This window comes from Phascolarctos cinereus, unplaced genomic scaffold (assembly GCF_003287225.1).
Source record: "Phascolarctos cinereus isolate Bilbo 61053 unplaced genomic scaffold, phaCin_HiC Scaffold_726;HRSCAF=1367, whole genome shotgun sequence".
Taxonomy (NCBI): Eukaryota; Metazoa; Chordata; class Mammalia; order Diprotodontia; family Phascolarctidae; genus Phascolarctos; species Phascolarctos cinereus.
The window spans coordinates 48040922-48061407 of NW_027556098.1; the positions used below are offsets into that span (position 1 = coordinate 48040922).

At 35.1% G+C, this 20486-nt stretch overlaps 1 protein-coding gene and 1 pseudogene across 5 annotated transcripts in view; one reads left to right on the plus strand and one right to left on the minus strand.

Moving 5' to 3' along the window:
- The window catches only part of TTC3 (tetratricopeptide repeat domain 3), a 201205-nt gene that overhangs the window by 110429 nt on the left and 70290 nt on the right, over positions 1-20486 (plus strand). For all 5 annotated transcript variants that reach the window (XM_078146523.1, XM_078146524.1, XM_078146522.1 and 2 more), the window contains exons 33-38: positions 2634-3534; positions 5685-5750; positions 7155-7304; positions 9269-9408; positions 19414-19482; positions 19964-20060. In XM_078146523.1, coding sequence (XP_078002649.1) covers positions 2634-3534; positions 5685-5750; positions 7155-7304; positions 9269-9408; positions 19414-19482; positions 19964-20060 — 1423 coding nt within the window. The remainder of the gene's footprint in view (positions 1-2633; positions 3535-5684; positions 5751-7154; positions 7305-9268; positions 9409-19413; positions 19483-19963; positions 20061-20486) is intronic.
- Positions 18262-19300, minus strand: LOC144454216 (U2 small nuclear ribonucleoprotein B'' pseudogene; annotated as a pseudogene).

Here is a 20486-nt window from a genome sequence, read left to right on the forward strand (position 1 = left end):
CAAGGATTAGGTACTTACTATCTGTTAGGCACTGCGGTGGACCCTGGAGATGCTCATACAAAAACAGACCCTTCTCTGTTTTCAAGGAGACCACAGTTCAATGGAGAAAACCAACATATACACAGAAAATTAAATTTTATACACACACACTTACAGTAGCAGTAGTTTCTGGACATAGGGCACTAGGAACTGAAGGAACCAAAGTAATCTTCCCGTAGGATTTGTACTTGAGCATACTTGGGCATGGACTGACTAGAGGGTAGGAATAAAGAAGGAGGAATGCTTTCCAGGCATGGGGACTTATCCTAGCATAGAGATGGGAGATGGAATGTCATTTACATTGACTGGAACATAAGGTAGAAAAAAGGAGAGTAATATGCAGTAAGCCTGGAAAGGTAGCTTGGAACCAAATTTTGAAGGTCTTTAAAAACCAATTGAGGGAGTTTTTATGTTATTCTAGAGCCAAAAAGCAGCCAAATATTCTTGAGTAGGAGAATAACCTGGTCATGTCTATGATTTTTTTTTTTAGTTTGGTAGCTGTTTCTGAAAGATAGATTAAAGGAAGGAGAGGCTTGAGACAGGGACTAACCTGTATTTGGCATTTTTTAACATCATGATATTCCTAAGGCCTTTATTCTTTTGTCTCAGTGTCCTACAGTGGCTTGTTTGTTTTCTTTTAAGTTCACACTGACACTTCAGGAAAAGAGTAGAAGGAAAGGAAGCCAGGCTTTGTGTTATGCAGTCCTAAATGCTTTGAATGTAATTCATTTGTAGTTAGTACGTTGTCTTTAAAAAAAATCCACAATATTAGCTGCATAACAGTGGCTTCCTAACTGCTTAAAAACATTTTCTTGTTCTTCACTCTTGGCAGAGTATTTCCCTAGTTTGTAGTAGATTGTGTGCTGGTTCTAGGGTAAAGAAGACCTGGGTTCAGATCTTTTCTCAGATACTAAAGTAAATCACTTGACTTCTCTGAGCCTCAGTTTCCTCAGCTGTAAAATGAGGATAATAATACCTGCATCATAGTCTAGTTGTAAGGATCTAATGAGAATATTATAAAGCTCTTTATTAACCTTTAAGTGTTATATAAATGTCAGCTATTATTACTATTAAGTTTCTTTAAAAGTACTTTCTGATGAATTTTTCCCTAAAGAAACATTTCTGAATGACATCCTGTCTTATAGACATGTCAGTCTGCTAGACTGAAAGTAAGACATGAGAAAGAGAATCCCATGGAGTTTGAGGCAAAACAGAGAGGGAAGGAGGGTATGTGTAAGTCTGAAACAAGTTAGGAGAAGACCAAACACAGGAAAGGAAATAGTTTTGAATAGACAGAGCTGAGAACTATTTGGCTCTAGTGGTTCTAAATTATTTCATAATTTGTAAATAATTCCATCCAGAATGTATGAATCACCATCAGTAAGCCTAAGTTTATTAATTGCCTACTTTATGACAGGCTTGGTGTTAGGCACTGGGGAAAAAATTGCAGAAGGGAAAACCATCCCTGCTATAAAGGAGCTTACACTTTAGCCAGGGAAGCCATGATTTGTGAGCAAAATATTAGCAGCTGAGGGGATCAGGAAAGGCCTCATGTAGAAGATAGCAATCAAGGTGAGTCTTGAAGAAAACTAGAAATTCTTAGAGTTGGAGATCAGTGCTGTGGGGAATGGAATGGATAAATAATTCGGCAGGAGTACAAGAATTGTCTTACATAGTAAGGGCCCATTTACATTACATGACATGAATTTGTAGTGAACCCAGTCAGCACTGTTGTGTCATGATGTCCTCAAATTCTGTTCAGCAGTGCATGAGTAGTTTATCACATTGGCACAAGGGAGTCTGGAATGTAAAAGCAGAGAATAGTATTGGACCAGTCAACTAAAGAATGGAGACTGGAAAGGGAGGAAGGTGAAGCCAAAGCAGGGTTGATGACTTAGGGAAAGTACTTCAGGGTGGAGGGATTGGAGGCCACAAAGAAGACAAAGATTGAATGATAGGTTATGATCAGATGAAGTATTTTCAGAATTCTTGGTCATGGAACACTTGTGGGTAAGATCAAAGGTATCACCATCCTGGTGTGTAACTGAAGTGAAGAGGAGGAGTAGGTTATAGATCTGAGTAGACTAAGTAGACTAAGGAACTGGAAGATGTATGTGTTTAAGAGAACATTGTGTAAGGGCAGGAATTGAGACTAGCATGAGAGAATGTGAACGAGCTACTAGGTTTCTTCTTAGGCAACTTGGGATTCAGTGTCCCTATGATTGAAATTTGAGAGAATTTTCCTTCTTTTATTAGTACCTTTTTTTATTTTGAGGATAGTTGAACTCATTATGTGTAATAGTTTAATTTTCCTTTAACTTTTACTCTTCAAAGCAGAGGACTATTGAGAAATTTGTTTTCTAAGGTCTAAAACTGAATGAAACAGAATTGTTTGTATTATTGTTTGTATAATATTTTCACTTTGTTCTCATTTCTCATAAAAGAGTGATTGTGATTCTAGAAGAGATTCCCTGGGAGAGAGGATTTTTTATGATTGTAGGAGTGGTTGAAGAAATATTGCTTCTTTTAAATGTTTAAATAAAGCTCATAGATGGAAAATACTTTCTAAAATAACCTTAAAATATTTTTTAAAGCTATTTTTCTCAGATCCTGGAAGAACATGGCCCTTTGGAAATTGATGACAAGTTATTGGTTGGAGAATATGAACATTTTCCTGAAGAAACTAGGAAGATTGTGGAGGAGGCAGGAGGCTTAAAATCTTTTCTCTTGGATTCTCTTCGTTTTGTTATGATAGACAATTATATTGGATTGATGAAAGATGCTGTTCAACTTAAGAAAAATAAGGCCACTGGAAGTGCGGGGGAAGAAAGTTTGGATGAGAAAGACTCAATGTTGTCTCCATGCTTTCAGAAAAATGCTTCCCAACTCAAACTACAGTTGAATCCAGCAGCTAAAGAATTTAAACCAGTATCTTCTAATTCTTTCACACCAGGATCTAAAAATAAAAAAGTAAATAAAGGTGGAAAGTATGTCGCCCCAGGATATATGCCATATATTCCTTTTAATACGGTTTTTTCTAATCAAGGATTTGATGCCAATAACACATCAGTATCAGTATCTTATGCAAATGTGTTGCCACAGTCATCTCAGTGCATTAATTTATACACAACTGTATCTGATGTATCTTCTGATTGTCAAACAAAAAGAAAAGTACCACTGGTGTCAGCTGTGTCTCCCATCACAGATACTGACAGAAGAGATAATTATGTCCATGGCAATTATGAGGCTTGTCATGTGAATACTGAAAAAACGGTGCTTGAAAAAGAATGTTCCTCTGATGAACTTAGCTGTGAAAAACAGATCAATCAGAAAACCCAGAAAACAACTGTAAAGTCAGATAAAGACAATACTGCCAAAGATGCACATGTTAGCAATAATGATCATTGTGATTTCAGTACTAGTAAGCTGGAAGGAGAAATGAAAAATACTGCTGTCATTAAAAATACTCCATGTATACGAATGGTTGCCATACAGGTAGGAAATTGAATTAGGAAAGAGTCTCTTGGTAATATTGAACATATTAAATTTGTACCTGTCAGTTTTTCTTGGATAAACTCTTAGAATGATCTGTTTAGGGTTTGTGCAGATATATTGATAATTAGTATTTTCTGTCTTATATTTAAGAATAATATAAATACACTTCTTTAAAATGTCTTAGAGGTTCTTCCAAAGAAAAGGAAATGAGTCAGTTGATACCTGCAATTTCCCTCAAAAGACCTTTAATTCTTTAAAAGGATGGTACCATTAAGGTTACTTTGTCTTTGTTAGATTTTTTTTTTTAATTTTCTAACAGTTAATGAAAGACAATGTATTTTGTGACTATTGTTTTGGTACCAGCCTACCTAAGTCTAGCGAAACTGGTCACCAGGAAATTGGCTACCATGAGATGAGATGTTTTGGCCAGAATAAACCCATGAAATAATCTATTTAATGAGGTCTGCATAATTGGAGCAACTACTGAACTTGTTAAAATCTTAGATCTATTCAGGTAGTAAACCAAAATGATTTTGCAGAGTTTTCTGACAGTAGTCACTAACTCAATTCACAGACATAAATAATTTTTATAGGTGTAGAAGTTGGACTAAATCTGATTTAAAAAAAAAAACCCAACACTTAGGGCAGCTAGGTGGCGCAGTGGATAGAGTTTCGGCCTTGGAGTCAAGAGGATCAGGGTTCAAATGTGGCCTCAGACACTTTGCACTTACTAGCTTGTGACCTTGGGCAAGTCACTTAACCTGAATTGCCTCACAAAACAAAACAAAACAAACGAAAAAAAAACACTTAAATTATCTCTGGTCTTATATTGAGGAGAAAAATTTTTCCATGAAAAAATAACAAGCTTGAAAATTTTGAAAGGAGCATTTTAAGTGCTATGGATTGAAACAAAAGTTTAAAACACTAAGCTTTGAACATTTAAGTGACTAAAAGATAAATTGCTGTCAGAATCTATTAATCTCATTTGCCACCATTATTTTATTTATTTCTAAGTTTCTCAGCTAAGTTAATTTTCATAGATTTAAATTCAGTATTGTTAAATAAGCAAAATTTCCATATTATTAAGTATATTTGAAAATCTTTTACTCTTTTACTAAAAGAAAATCCCTTCATTTTCACTATTGATTGTGGAAGCTTTTTTGTTTTAGAAAAAGAGAAACGTTCCCATTACTTTACTAAAATACATATATTACACTTCTGAAGTAAGAAAACCTTGAGAAATGTAGCTCAGTAACCCACACAGTTAACTGAAGATTGAATCATGAATTCTGTCACTGAATTTTGCAGTAAAGTTGTCTAATTCATTCAGTTTCCACGTGCCTGTTTCCTCTACTGTAAACTGCTTATTAAGATGTGGATAGGGACTTAACCTATGATTTTGCTGGCATAAGGAACTCCCTGATAAGAATCTCTCTACAAAGGTGTTAGCACCTTCTCTGCAACATATAGTCTTAAAGCAGGTATTCTTAATTTAGAATCTATATGAACTTGTTTATAATATTTTGGTAATTATTTCATATAATTGGTTTCCTTGGTAATCATGTGTATTTTATTTTGTGCATTTAAAAACATTGAGAAGGGGCTTGTGACACATACACAAAAATGTTAAAAACCCCTGTCCTTAGAGACCTGTCCAGATCACTGAGGGTCACTCTCTTCACCAAAGCCACGTAGCCAGTGTTGTGCTAGAGGCAAGACTTGAGTCCAGGGCTCCCAACCTCTCAAGAAGGCTCACTCTCTACTACATCATGTTGCCTCTCTTTTGTTAGTTACATTGTTTAAATTTCATTAATAAGAAACATTAAGCTATGGAAACCAAACAAAAAAAAATTAGTGCTAGAAATTAAGCATTCCCTAAGGACAACTTTGAAAAGGACTACAAACCAAATTTCTACCCCAAAGGTTAGGTTGAGACCATGAAACCAGAAGTAACCAATGTAAAGTCTTTCTTAGATTAACATCCAAGTTCCTTTTTCCATTATGCTTCTTGTTCATCCAATACTACAGAGAATAGTTCATGGGAAATTTATTCTTATCTTGGAAATTAATTTATTATACCTTGTTAATTTGAGGCAAATTATCTCATTTTGAACAATTTTTAAATAACTGGTGTTTGTGTTGTTCAACAGGTGAAAAAAGACTTAATGCACCAGGAGGTTAATACGGTGCCTTTTGGTCCGTTTGAAACACAACAGGTAAGTCCAAAACATAAAAATGTGCTAAAAATAAAAGATTTCATGTTTGTTTGTAAAGAAGAAGAGGTGCCAGATGTTACTGTATTGATCTAGATAGCTATTATTATTGATGATGACATTATTATTATTATTATTATATTATTATTATTATTATTATTATTAAACTTCAATATGTTACAAGAGGGTGATTTTGAATTATGAAGAGATTTATACAATCTTATTTTGCATGGGAAATATCAGATACAAGTAGGTTGATAAAGTATTTATAAATCTTCACATTTCCTTTTGAAAAGATGAAATGGAAATTAACCAGAACAATGAAAGGTCTTGTTAGTGTTTTAATTTGGTCTTTGTCAGCATTACATTTTCCCTTAGTGATTATAGTATTCACTCATTAATGATACTTCATTGGCTGTGGGGAAAGTGAGTTTTTTTGAGTTAGCATATAGGAATTTTTAGTAAGCATTCATTTTATGTGTTTGGCAAGTGACAAAACTCTTTACACATGAAACACATTTTTATTGGATAACATCTTTTTGAACATAAATCCCATAAGTAATCTAAGTTCTTACATTTAATGTTAAACTGGATAAGTATACAAACATTTATTAAATGCTTTCTCTGTACAAAACACTGTGTTTCATTGAGATAGGTAAAAAGTATTTAGACAAGGCATGGCAGTTGCCTTGATAAAAATTACAGCACACATTCTAAAGGGCAGATTTCTTAGGGCTTTGTGTTTTTGTGTTTTTGTTTTGGGGTTTTCTTTTCTTTTGATGTAGATATTTTACTAGAGCTAATAAATATAAGGAATCTAAGTCTCATAGGCACTGAGCATAATTCTAGATGATGAGCCCAAAGCCTTAGTTGGTGGGGTTTGTTTTTTTGTTTGTTTGTTTGTTTGGGGGGGGTTGTAAAGGAAATATTGATGCTAATTAATTGCAATAAGAAGATGGAGCATTCCGTGGTGATTTGGAGGAATACAGGTTAATTTCAACAATGAGTTTTCTAAAGCTACATTATTCTTTCTTTATGTACTTTGCTTGAATACAAATTATAAAACCATAGGTAACAAACTGTAGAACTCCCTGATGGATTGTCATCCACATATTTCTATCTCAAGTTATTTTAAAGCGTTCATAAGTAAACTGAATATATTTGACTGTAGGAATCAGCAGAATAAAGTAATCCAGAGTCAGTTTTGTTCTAGCAGAATGATAGTCTGAAAACTAGTTACCAAGGCTCTAACTAGATTTTACCAAATTCACCTAAATTTTACTAGCCAAGTTGTCGCCAGTTATGAGGGTTAACCAGCATGGAACAGGCATTCTTTAGTTATGGAACTAGTGAATTCATCCTTCTAGGGGTGTTTTTTAAGTATGTAATTTTATAACTTAATTGTAGGGTGATATTTTACGAATGGAAAAAGAACATCAGGTATTACAAGAGCAACTTAAAGAAGCAAGGGAAAAATATGAACAGTTAAAATACAGAAGTACAGAGGAAACCAGAGAGCTGGAAGAAAAACTGAAAAGAACAATGGAAGAAAATAAGGTAATTTTTGCCATCCAAGACATTGTAAGACAGGACTACTATAGTTGTCCAGGTCTCCATAAAGTTTTTGGAATATTGATTTTTAAAAGTCTCTCAATAGTTCTCATATGAGTTTTTTTTTCTGTAATGCTATAATAATATCTTAACCAATAGCAGTTTAAAAGCATGAGTCTTAGCCCTAAAGAAGTTGAGAAAATACATCTTCCTCCCTTGTTTGCAGATGTCAGGGACTATAGGTATGAAACATTATATATACAGTCAAATCAGTTAATGTGTTGATTAGTCTAACCGACTGTTTTTTCCCCCTCTTTTTCTTTGTTGTTCCAAGGGATTGGGCTCATTGAGTAGGGGGAAAGAGGGAGGGGAGGGATGTATTCAGAACTGAGTGTAATGTAGAAATAATATATCAACAACAATTATTTAAAAGGAAAAAAAAAGTACCACATTTTATCTGGTAGAATGATACTAAAGACAAGTATAAACAAGATTAGGCCAGTTAGAGCACCAAAGAGAGCTCTTGGGAAACTTTTACTATCTCAGTTTCTTACTTACTGAGGCCTGGTATCTAGCTGTCCAGTGAACTGTGTTTGTGGGCTAGAATTCATTAAGTCTTAAAGAGCTTTAATTAGCTTAAGTTAGTTCAGGTCCACTACAAGTGAATCATCATACTTCTCTATCTAGGAGCCTATCTATGTCTAAAGGAAAAGCTGTGGTAAGGAATGTTCTTATGCTCACAGCCTCAGTCACTCAGTTGCCTGCTGGGAGCAAAGGTCCTACCTAGTCATAGGGAATTTTAGTGATACTTAAGATAAAGTGTGAGGTTCTCCTTAAAACAGAATAAGAAATAAGAGTCTGTTCCTTAGTATGAATTAATTTAATCAGGAGCCTTTCTTACTTACCTCTAGCTGATAGTAACTTTATTGTGTGAATGGAAGTTTTAGTTGAGGGGAAAGCATAAGTAATACTGGAGCATTTAATATCATAAAGGATAGAGCAGGTCCAGGCCAAAGCAGGGGTTCTACAACATGGCACTTGTGCAAATTGAAATAGTGGGTTCTAGGGACCAGAGGGGGAAAAAAAGATGGCAGGAGGTACAAATGAGGTATTTTAAAAGGAAAGAAAAGAAAAGAAAGGGGAAAATGCCAGAGATAAAACATCTATTTGAAATTTTTGCCTAGGGACAGCAAAGAGAAAGAAAACTTCTCCCTTCTACTTCTGTCTCTTGGCACACATAAAAACCTTGCTCCCACTTTCCCAGGAGCCAAAATTTGAGCTCATTTCTATACTGGGAGCTTAATCTGTATGTGTAACATTATTTATATGGGAACATGTATTCTAAGTTCCAAACACCCAATTTATAAATGAAAATTTTGAAATACAGCTCATTTGTGAGTTGAAATGTTTATTTTACTTATGTTGATAGTTGCATTTTTAAAAAAGGAAAATTAAATTTGTGTCCTTTGCCTTTTCCATAAGGTACCTATGCAATTTCAACCTGAATTACCACTGTTCATCTGGTAGCAATTGCCTAAATTTCAGGCATCTAAAGTATTTGTCCCATTGCCAAAAATTTCCCTTTTATGAGATTTTTATTCAACAGTGTCACTTGGAACATTATATCACTCTCTAGTGATAGATAAGAATGATCTCTAATTCTGTTGTCAGTTGTTCATGTGTAAGTGCTTTCTTCCAAAATGTTTGTGTATTTACTATTCTCCTACAATTTTTTAAATTAATTTACATTTGTAAAGGTGTTTTCTAAATAAAAGGAATATTCAACTCATCCTCTTCAAACAATCACCATTTCCTTAATAGGATAGTCCAAATTAATGAGGTTTTATAGTATATATTAAAATAAAATTGTACATGTCAGTTTTCAAGTTTATGAAAGTCAAATGTCCTTATTTACTGTTGTCAAGTATTGTTTAAATCAACTTTGCCATTAATTTAATCTTTGATCATAGATTTCCAAGACTGAATTGAATTGGTTTCATCAAGATTTGGAAGTAGAAATGAAAAAATGGCAACAGGAAAAAAAGGAAAATCAAGAAAAATTAAAAACTCTAAAAAATAAAGTTAAAAAGCTTACAGATACCAGTGAAATGTAAGTAGCAAGGCTAAAAAGTGACCACATGTTACTGATATTATTTAAAAGAAAAGTATTTACATATTTTAACAATTCTAATAATAATTTTTAGGTTACGCTGAATGAGATCTATAGATATTATGTAGACTCATCTTCCCTAGCACTGTTTCATTTCATTTCATAATAACTTCTGTGTAATATATTGAAAATTTTTTAATAATTTCGTATCTAATTTCTAGAGAGAAAGTTAGGTATAATGGAAGGAACAACGGACTGGGAGTCTGGAAACCTGGGTTCTAATCCCAGCTCTGCAGCCTTATACAACTCACTTATCCACTCTGGATCTCAGTTTCCCCATCCTGGTACTGCCACTTACCTGTCTGGCCTTGAGCAAGTTACTTAACCTTTCTAAACCTTAGCTTCCTCACGTACAAAATGAAGAGCAGTAGATAACCACTAAGATCTTCCTCCAGTTCAGAATCTGTTATCTTAGATTTATATATCTTTTCCAGCTATAAAATTCCATTTCCTCAAGATAAGTCCATATACATGTATTTACACATATTTATCACTTTTCTCTTAAGTCCCCAAAATTACTGAAATTGTGTGTATAATTTGAAAACACAGTATATCCTAGATCACCCCTAAACAAAATTGTGAGGTAGGCTATCTTCAGAATTCTCTGTCTATCCTTCTTTCCCATGTCTGTTGTTCCCATGCACCTCCAACCTTCCTTACTCACACACACCCTGGTGTAGAAGCTGTTCTGAACCTATATCTGTTATCAGAACTTGGTGTGTGTGTATCATATCCATGTCATGAAAGGAGCTAATAAACTAATTCATGATAAATATTAATGGTTTTAGTTTAGTTGTTTCAATCAAACTCTGTCAAACTCTTTGTGACCCCATTTGGGGTTTTCCTGGAAAAGATACCAGAGTGATTTGCCATTTCCTGTTCCAGCTTATTTTATAGATTAGGGCACTGAGGCAAATAGGGTTAAGTAACTTACCCAGGTTCACATAGCTAGCAAGTATCTGAGGCCAGATTTGAACTGACACCAAGGTAGACACTCTGTCTTCTGTACCACCTAGCTGGCTGAATTATCCCTCGGAGAGAGATTTTAAACAAAGAAGTGCAAAGGAAAGGATATTTAATGATGTGAATCAAATACGGGATAAATTAATAGGAGATGTATTTTAAGATAGGCACACCTTACCCATAGTCTTTCATTTCATGCCACATAAAATGACCAACTATTCCAGTTAGGTGTAAGGCTGGCCCTGCACATATCACACTATCCACATTAATATCATTTAATAATCCCTCACGTACCCAGCCAGGATATGTGCCACAATGTAGTATGCTGGTGAATCCCCAGACTCTGGGCTACGACACAGTCTGATATACTCTATTTGATTACACCTAGTAGGACAGCCTGAGTCATTCTCAGAGGACCTCAGAGATTCAAAAGCAATTAGAAGCCATTATTTCAAGACTGATGCACCTTCTAAGTGTTCGTGCTTCTCGTCTTTGAAGGTCATTGTATTCCCCTTTGTATGTGTCTTGTAAGTGTATTGTCTCTCTCATTCACAAGAACTATCAGCTACTTGAGGGAAAGTACTATTTTTGCCTTTCTTTGCATCCCCAGCACTGAGTACAGGGTGCCTCAATTATTGGCTCACTGACTGAGGGCTGTGCTTCCAAGGGCCACACCAAAACAGGATGGTAATGTTTCTTGCAGAAATTTACTAGAATGAGATTATCATTTGTGCTTAAGACTATATTACCTTCTTGATTGCAATTCCATTTTTATAGTATAAATCATTTATTATTGTTTTTATCTGTAACAATTCAGAGAAAAACTATAATCTTCTTTTTTGTATCATGTTTACATACTTCCAAACAAATGCTTTAAGGCTACATTTTTAAATTTGTTTACTTATGCTCAAAATTAGACCCTTTGCTCTTTTTTTCTATGAAAAATATGTTTCTTCTTTTAAAGATATGTTGTAGGGACAGCTGGATGGTGAAGTGGATAGAGCATTGGCCCTAGGGTCAGGAGGAACTGAGTTCAAATCCAACCTCAGACACTTGACACTTACTGGCTGTGTGACCCTTAACCCCATTGCCTAGCCAAAAAAAAAATAGTAATAATAAAGACATAATGTATAAGGATCAAAAATTTTTGTTGTTTGTATCACCATAGTTATTAAAAACATTTTCTATATTCAGGAATTAGAATTGTTTTTGCATGAATATGGAACAGTTATTTATGTTATATTTAGGAAGAAGAAAAGCCTGTAAGGCGCCCCTCCCCCCACCCCAAATGTATTGTCTGCTTAAGGAGGTATTACCCCTTGATCATCACCTCTCTCTCTCTTTCTCTGTCTGTCTGTCTGTCTGTCTCTCTCTCTCTCTCTCTCTCTCTCTATCTGTCTATCTATATCTCTCTCACAGCTCAAGCACCACAGCTTGCTCTAACACTGGCAAGTCTGGATTCTCAGAGAAAAATTACTACATCTAGCTACAAGGTCCTAGGGGTGGTCTTATTATGAGGGAATATACTCCCCTACTTAACACTAACTTAACTACTTAACACTCTTTTCCTCATCAGTGTAATTCCTGCTCACACAATGCCAACTACTTAATAATGACACCATTAGATCTTAAACATAGCCATTTATTTAAAGCAATAATAACTATAATATCACAGGTACTCAGCATAAATAAATTCAGGAATAATCAGTGCATCACAGTCCAAACATAAACCTGATTCATACTCTCCCAACAGTGCATTGAGTAGGGACACATTTATGTTAACTTTGCAGGGAGGCACATGAGTGGGAAAAAGCTATGTGTTCAGGGTCACTCACAACTCTAAGCTACAGGCTTTCATGTGATTGATCCATTCAGGAATATCTTCACCACATGCTGCTTCTCTGCTAACTGTTCTTATGTGTCTCATTGCTCTCCTGAGCAAATCCTCTTCCACTCTCAAACTGATGAAGCATTGACAAGCTCTTTTAACTCACATATACTCTTAAAAGGTACTATAAAATTGAGAAAGTATTAACTCTGTTCCTCCCTTTAAGCCAAAGAACTCCAGAGCTTAGTAGTTAAGCTTTCTCTGGGAAATGGATAAAAAACCAACCAGCTCTTTCTTCCCTCTGTGTCATGCAGTGGACTCTTAGCCAGTCAGTCTAGCAGAGCCTCTCTCCTTTCTCCTTTTCACACGAGAGAAGAGGCAGAGAGCAACAGGCATCTCAGAGGCTACTACTCTCAAACCATAGATGTCACTGAGTTCCAACCTTTATTTACCATTCAGGTACTAGCAGCTGAAGCTTTCTTGTCAGTTGGCTTCTCTTCTGTTGGTACATTCACAATTGCTCTATCAGAGCAGGATTTTTACTTTTCTGCTCAGTTCTTCACTGCAGTTGAGTTCTTAGCTTAAAAAGGTCAAGGTCCCAACTGCATCCTGGGCCATCTCCAGTTGTCCTGATCTATATCTGGCCACTAGACCCAGATGGCTCCAGAGGAGAAAGTGAGGCTGATGACTTTGCACAGCCCTCCCTCACTTAAATCCAATTTACTTGCAAGTCCTGATGTCATGATCCTCTTCAAGAACAAAGGACAAAAACTACAAGCAGCTGGGTTCTTCACTATTTCTTCACTATGTTTCAGTGATTCAGTGAATCAAACCAGAGCTATCTGGTATTCAGTGATTCACCTTTCCTTTATAAAGTGAAAACCTATGAAATCCCCTTTATAAAATTAACATTGCATAGTCTTCAAGCACTTATTTATCATTTTGTGAGTTTTAATCTCTTAAACCTTAAAAATACATTAAAATGAAGAGGGAGCATAAAGCCCTGTATTTTCAGCTATTCAGCCTTTTCTCAGTCCTCAAACTGGTCTACTTAACCATTCTATAAATCTTCATAATTGCATTTTTGTAAGTTTCTAATACATACATGTTCATTTTTCTTTCTGCTTCTTTCAGCCACCAACTATTCACTTAGGAAAGGACCATCACTTTACATTCTTTAGAAAATGATTTGAACTTTTTATTTATCTAAGGCCATATTCTTCCCCTTGGGACAGCCACATTGCTCACATATTATTTGAAACTGAATTTCTTTACACATATATTTTTAGCATTTTTTATTAAACAAAAATTTTTTCCATCAATTTTCAGCCACCAAGATTGATTTATTTCTTTTTATTTATGCAAAAGTGAATTTTCTGCCTCTTTCAGCAGCTGAACTGTTCAGTTCTTATTTGCTGTGGTTGTTGTTCAGCCGTTTTTCGGTCATATCCAACTCTTTGTGACTCCTTTTTGTAGTTTTCTTGGCAAAGATCGTGGAATGGTTTGCCATTTCCTTCTCCAGTCCATTTTACAGATGAGGAAACCAAGCTAAACAGAGTGACTTGCCCAAGGTCACACAGCTAGTAGAGTGTCTGAGGCTGGAATTGAACTCAGGTCTTTCTGACTCCAGGCCCAGAGGTCTATCCACTGGACCACCTAACAATTCTTTTTTTTTTTTAATTAATTCATTTATTTTTAGTTTTCAACATTCACTTCCATAAGATTTTGAGTTCCAAATTTTCTCCCCATCTCTCCCTTCCTCCCACCCCAACATGGCATGCATTCGGATATAGGCTTTACATATATACATTCATATGGAACCTACTTTAATACTAGTCACATTGTAAAAAAGAATTAAAACCAATGGGAGAAACCATGAGAAAGAAGAAAAAAACAACAGCAATAAAAAAGAGTTATCAATTAATGTGCTTTGATCTGCATTCAGACTCCATAGTTCTTTTTCTGGATGTAGACAGCATTTTTCTCATGAGACCTTTGGAGTTGTCTTGGATCCTTGCATTGCTGAGACCACCTAATAATTCTTATAGGAGCTAATTATTATGCTGCTGTGGAATGATCTTTGGAACCATTTATTAGTTCATTAGCCTTCAGAGGGCAGAAGTGTCATCCCTAAGATAATGGTTCCTAAGTGCTTCTGCTTGTTGGATTGAATTAAATTGGGTTGAATTAGAAATTTTAAAATCATTTTGTGTTTTATGGACTTGCCCTATTTCTTTACATTAGACTTTTAGCTCTGCTGTGACTGAATGCCAATATTAATACTTTAAGTAAATTAGATAAATGGCAAATTCAACTACTTTAATCAATTTATGTTTTCAGTCAGATGTTACATTACCTTCTGTGATTATCTGTTTTTTACTGCCTCTATCAAAATTATTTTTGCTTTGATCGTAGGATTGTGTATTTGTATGAAGAAATGGAAAGTTAATGGGAAAATGTTCATTTTTTTAGAAAAAGATGAGGAGTTGTAAGTTTATTGCTACTGACCTAGCTTTGAATTCATGATGCTTTACTTTTTTTTTTAATGAATTTTATTAAGCATTGAGAACAAACTAATACAAGCTGATAAATACATGTAGCAGGGCTATGACAACTACTCTCCCAATCCCAACCCCATTTACAGTTCAGGTTGTCACAGCTGGACTAGTATTCCCCTCAAAGTTCTAGGAATAATACTGACGGGTTTGGGAGTCCCTCATTACAATAGATGATGAGCACACATCCAGCATGTTCTCCCCAATACCAGTAACCATTGATTACTCTCATATCAGCTAACCAATTGATATTTCTTCTACATCAATTACCTGCTTAACCTCTATTATGTTTAACAAAGACTTACTGAGAACACATGGTAAGATGCAAAGTATTAAACCCTCTGAAAAAGGAAGCAACTCTCTTCTACCACTTTGGAGTCTAGGGAGATTAGACTCAATTGACTGCACCAAATTCACTACTAGGTGTGGCAGATGCTTTACTTTTCTTATCTTTTCAAATGAGCATTGTGATATTTAATAGTGAAAAGTTACTATACATTTAAAAATATCCATTTCATCTTTTCTCAAAATATTGCATGTGCCCTAAAGTATCACTTTTTTCTTTAATCAGTTGCATTATTTCAGAGCACATATCAATAACTTTATTTTAAAAACTTTTTTCTGAATTGAAACACCAAAAAAGAACACGTGCATACATGCAACAGAACACAGAAAGAGAATTTCATATAAAATTGAATCTCCATTTCTTACCACTTTTTAAAAAAGAGATACTTTACCATGTCGCTTTCATTACTGTCCTGTTCATCTGTGCTTCTCTCTGAACTTCCTTCTGTTCTTCTCTGTACATTTAAAATTTTTTTTTTAGCTATCATGCATTTATTTTTTTTCTCCCTTCTATTTCCACTGAGAAATAAGAGGGAAAACTCTCATAACATATGCATAGTCAAGCAAAATAAATTCCATAGCCATGTCCAAGAATGGACTATCATTCTGTTTATTTATTTCATTACCACTTTGTCAGGAAATGGGTAGCATTCTCCGTGATAGATCCTCTGGAATCATGGTGATCATTACATTGAACAGAGTTCTTACATCTTTCAAAAATATTCTTTTTTTTTTTAGCAACATCATTATGGTATAAATCGTTTTCATGGTTGTACTTGATTCACTTGGCATCAATTTATACAAGTCTCCCCAGGTTTCTTAGAAACCATCTCTTTCGTCATTTCTTACAGCACCATAGTATTCTACCGCATTCATAGACCATAATTTGTTTAGCCATTCCACAACTGATGAGTACTCCCTTAGTTTCCATTCTTTGCTACTACAAAAACAGGTGCTTTAAATATTTTTATACATATAACATGTTTTCTTCTTTCTTTGATCTCTTTGTTGTTCTACTGTACTTTTTTATGGTGCTCCTTTTGGGGAGCATCACTATTACTCCTCCATCCCCATCATTAAAAACTGAGAGAAGGGGTGGGGAGAGGGGAGATTTTGAACGTAAGAAAAGTCAAGCAAAACTAATCCATGTAGTGGCTATATCCAGAAAAGTATGTCTCTGTACCTTGTATTTCATCACCTGTCTGCCAAGGAGGTGGCCAGTATATAAACCTTTATTTTAAAAAGAAACTCCTTGCCTTCCAAGAGCTTGCATTTTATTAAGAGAGATAATGTGTACTGTGAGTTTATAGTTTATGCAAAACAAAAAGTAGGTAACTGGTCCCTGGGGTTGGCAGGGACAGCAGGGAGTGAAAAGAGAGAAGTACTATCACATTATCCCCTGGTCAGGAAGGGTTTCATATCCTTTGACCTCTTTCTTTTCTTTACTCTCTTGACTTAGTGATCTGTTCAACTGCCAGGGATTTCATTATTATCTTTCTGCAGATGGCTTTATTATATCCAGCCCTCATCTCTCCTGAGTACCAGTCCCACTCATTATGTCCAAAACAGAACTCATTATCTTTCCCCCAAAATTCACCCACCTTCCTGGTGAACCTCTCCATTTCTGCTAAGGAAGGGTACCACCATTCTTCCAGTCTCCTAGATTATAACCTCATCGTTACCCTTGACTTCTCATTCACATTCATTCCACATATCCAGTTACTGGCTAAATCTAACCATTTCTACCTCCCCAACACTTCTCATATCCAACCCCTTCTTTCTCCTTATATAGCAACTACCTTTGTTTAAGCCTTCATCACTTCTCACCTAGACTATTGCAGTGACCTCCTTATTTGTCTCCCTGCCTCAGATCTTTTCCCACAACTGCCAAAGTGAGTTTCCTTGTGTTGATCTGACTGTATTGTTGACTTGATGTTAATCTGACTCTATTCAGTAAACTTTCTGCTTCCTAAAGGATAAACTATGAAGTCTGCTTTTTTAGCCCTTCACAGTTCAACCCTGACCTATCTTCCAGCCTCATTATACAGTGATTCAAAACAGTTTAGCTTTTTCAAAAATGTGTTAGTCAATAACCAGGTTATACATAAACATGTAGTCAAAACCAATTTGTAAAGGAAATATAAATTATTTCTATAACCTATTCAGAAATGCTAGGGTTACTCCAGCTTAGTGTATACTATGTGTTCATATAAAATCTAGTTATTCTAAATATGTACATATGTGTGTATGTCTATATATGTGTATGTATATATGTATGTATGTATGTGTGTATGTGTGTATGTTTTGTATATGGAGAGAGAGAGAGAGAGGGAACATGTCTCCCCTAATAAGGATATAAGATTCTTGAAAACAGAAATTGTTTCATTTTTGTCTTTGTATCTCTAGTACATAGTAATTACTTAATAAATTATTGTTAACTGATTGATGTAAAAAGTTGCACTTCAGCTGAATTTTCAGGGAAACTAAGAATTCTGAGAGGGGGTAGGAGATACTGTGTTCCAGGCAGTGCAAAGTTTGATGGTTGGGGGTATGTTGTATGTAAGAAAGCCAATTTGATTAATTAATGCTTTTATAGCAACTATAGTTTTCTTTGATTTTTATGTTTTAATCTTTTCTTTTATATTAAAATGCAGTAAAATTATCATGATATATGCATCTTAGGTTAAAGATAAAGTTGGTGGTGTTTCTTGGATGTAAAATAGAGAGCACTTTGCATGCATTGTACCATGACTGGAGTCAAAAACCTTTGCTTAGATCAAGTATTAAAAATGAAACAGGACAGAAATTTTGCATGATTCATTATGTATAATACTTGTTAAAAGTGACGCCAACTTTTTTTGACTGCAGATAAGTTTAATTGTACAGAATAAAGACTTTTGCATGCTCCACCACCCTAAACTTTTAGGAATACTAGAGAATTTGAGTTTAAAAAAAACAAAAACAAAAGCTCTGCACAAAATGTTTTATTATTTATTGCCTTCCCTCAGAAAACTCTTCAGAGTTTCTGAATTAGATATTTTGAAATCAAAGAACAAAAACTATAAATAAAACCATATCCTGTAAAGAAGAATATGCATAATATTATTTCTTGGCATAAGTAATATTCATGGCATGAGGGAGGAATTGTGATCTTAAAACCTTGTAAGGGGCAGCTAGGTGGTACAATGGATAGAGCACCAGCCCTGAAGTCAGGAGGACCTGAGTTCAAATCTGGCCTCAGACCAAACACTTAACACTTACTAGATGTGTGACCCTGGGCAAGTCACTTAACCCCAATTGCCTTAAAAAAAATTTTTTTTTTAATTAAAATCTTGTAGGGCCTCTCTGGCAGTACCTGCCCCACCCATTGTTTTCAAACTCCAAAAGGGCAATGTTGTATGTCCCAGTTACCTACTGTACTTCTTTGAAACAAAAAAAAATTAAATATTGTAAATAACATCATCTCATTAGTCTTGTTTGATAAATTATTGAGGAGTAAATTATAATTTGGTGACTAGTCAGGCATCTTAGGATTCGGTGTTAAATTTTCTTGACTTTTAGCTGTATTGGTGTTCTCTGACTAAGCTTTTTGTTTGCAGCATTAGCGAACAGTTAGCTTTTTTCTTTTCTTTATCAGCAAAAGTATGTAAACACATTTTATAGATTAAATCAGAATCTGTTTTTGTTTGTTGAACTCATGGGTTTACCATAAAATGGAAATCCTTCTATCTTCAAGCATTTGTGAATGATACAAGTTTTTAAATATAGCAAACACTTGCCCTCTCACCTTCATGGTCTTTGTTAAAGCCGCAGTAGCTACCACAAAGCCAGTTGAGAAACGAGAACATAGGGGCAGGTAGGTGATGTAGTGGATAGAACACTAGCTCTGGAGTCAGGAGGACCCAAGTTCAAATGCGGCCTCAGACACGTAAAACTCCCTAGCTGTGTGATTCTGGGCAAATCACTTAACCCAGTTGCCTAACTAAAAAAGAGAGAGAGAGAGAGAGACAGAGAGAGAGAGAGAGAGACAGAGAGAGAGAGAGAGAGAGGGAGAAAAGAGTACATACAATGATCTCTTCAGTTCTTTTGTGATTGTGTTCATATTGTTGATATAAATTATATGATTGTATCTGAGATCCATGCTTTAGGTTAAATTTTAGAAAAACTGAGGCCTCTGTCTCTTTTCTCAGTCTCCTCTGAGTTGAAACAACAAACCTCAAGGCTCAAACTTAATTTCCTGATTGTTTTTCATAGATATTCACGGAATAATGAAGAAAAGGATCAACAATATGCATCACACTTGGATGAATTTCTCAAAATCAGGTCAGTTTTTAAAAATATTTGTTTACCTAGAGAAATATCTGTTTTTTACTTGGACCCCTAGGACTACACACACACACACAGGCACACACACACACACATACACATATGCATAAATACATAAACACGTATATGTATACATCTTATACATACCTAGTTATTGTCATGTTTGTCTTCCCCATAAGAGTGTGAGTTCCTTGAGAAGAGGGACTGTTTGTACCTGTCTTTGTATTCCTGTTACCCATATTAAGTACTTAATAAATATTGACTAAAGTACGAGCATCCCTGCTCTATACCCACTCCCCAAACCAGTGAATTGTTCCCTATAATCCTGTTAAATGTGTGCTCTGGTTATTGCATAACGAAGCATTTAAATATATGCTTTAAAGAGATGCGATTAATTTCTTTATAACAAAAATAAACCTGCATGCAGTATCTCACTGGCTTAAAATATTTCAAGTTGTTTTTTTTTTAATGTTCATAGTAATAAATTTGCAAATGAAAAATTGAAAATGGAGGAACTTATAAAGAAGGGAAAAGAGAATTACCATGAAACTATTAAAAGAGCTGTGGCTGCAGAGGTGAGTCTAATGGTATTGTTTTTTCATGGCATTTTGAGATGGATGAAGTGGATACATTTCAAAAATATATGACAATTCAAGAGATGCTTTTTGATATATTGGCTTCCTTTATTGATGGTATATATACTCTTTTAATGTAGAGGAATTCTGATGGGTTCCAATGGGGACATTTGATGACACTTAGAATCAAACTGTTAAGCAATGGAAGGTTGGCAGCATTTTGTTTGGATCTGATTTCTCTGAATTGAAGGCTTTGTGGCACAATGGAAAAGACTCAGGATTTGGAGTCAGGAGACCTGTGTTCAAATTCCACCTCTACCATTCCATTGCCTACATGACCTTGAGCAAATTACTTCCCCTCTCTGGACCTCAGTTTCTTCATCTACAAAATGAGGGGAAAGTCTTTCCATCTCTAAGTCTGTAAAG